Source organism: Lottia gigantea, assembly GCF_000327385.1.
Source record: "Lottia gigantea unplaced genomic scaffold LOTGIsca_6236, whole genome shotgun sequence".
NCBI lineage: Eukaryota > Metazoa > Mollusca > Gastropoda > Lottiidae > Lottia > Lottia gigantea.
Genome location: NW_008710130.1, coordinates 1 through 880, shown reverse-complemented (window position 1 = coordinate 880; position 880 = coordinate 1). Strand labels below are relative to the sequence as shown.

The window sequence follows — 880 nt, the reverse complement described above, 5'->3', positions numbered from 1 at the left end:
TCAGTGGTTTACCCACTCCTTTACATTGTCATTTGAGTGGTTTACCACTCCTTTACATTGTCATTTCAGTGGTTTACCCACTCCTTTACATTGTCATTTCAGTGGTTACCCACTCCTTTACATTGCCATTTCAGTTGTTTATCCACTCCTTTTCGTTGCCATTTCAGTGGTTTATCCACTCCTTTTCGTTGGCATTTCTATTGTATGTCATCTCCTTTTCATTGCCATTTGAGTGGTTTACCCACTCCTTTACATTGTCATTTCAGTGGTTTACCCACTCCTTTACATTGTCATTTCAGTGGTTTACCCACTCCTTTACATTGCCATTTCAGTGGTTTACCCACTCCTTTACATTGTCATTTCAGTGGTTTATCCACTCCTTTACATTGTCATTTGAGTGGTTTATCCACTCCTTTTCGTTGGCATTTCTATTGTATGTCATCTCCTTTTCATTGCCATTTGAGTGGTTTACCCACTCCTTTACATTGTCATTTCAGTGGTTTATCCACTCCTTTACATTGCCATTTCAGTGGTTTATCCACTCCTTTACATTGCCATTTCAGTGGTTTATCCACTCCTTTACATTGTCATTTCAGTGGTTTATCCACTCCTTTACATTGTCATTTCAGTGGTTTATCCACTCCTTTACATTGCCATTTCAGTGGTTAATCCACTCCATTTCGTTGCCATGTCAGTGGTTATTCAACTCCTTTTCTTTGCCATTTCAGTTGTTAATCCACTCCAATTCGTTGCCATTTCAGTTGTTTATCCACTCCTTCTCGTTGCCATTTCAGTTGTTTATCCACTCCTTCTCGTTGCCATTTCAGTGGGTATCCACTCTATTTGTTGTCATTTAAGTGGTATATCCTCTCCTTTTCGT

The 880-nt window shown here is 39.3% G+C and overlaps 1 protein-coding gene across 1 annotated transcript; it reads left to right on the top strand.

Moving 5' to 3' along the window:
• Positions 1-369: 369 nt before the first annotated feature.
• LOTGIDRAFT_70775 (hypothetical protein) lies at positions 370-624 on the top strand (the record flags this gene model as incomplete). The annotated part of the gene is made up of 1 exon (XM_009064458.1): positions 370-624. A coding segment is annotated over one exon (255 nt), but the record flags the coding sequence as incomplete, so codon positions are not given.
• Between the last annotated feature and the right edge of the window lie 256 nt (positions 625-880).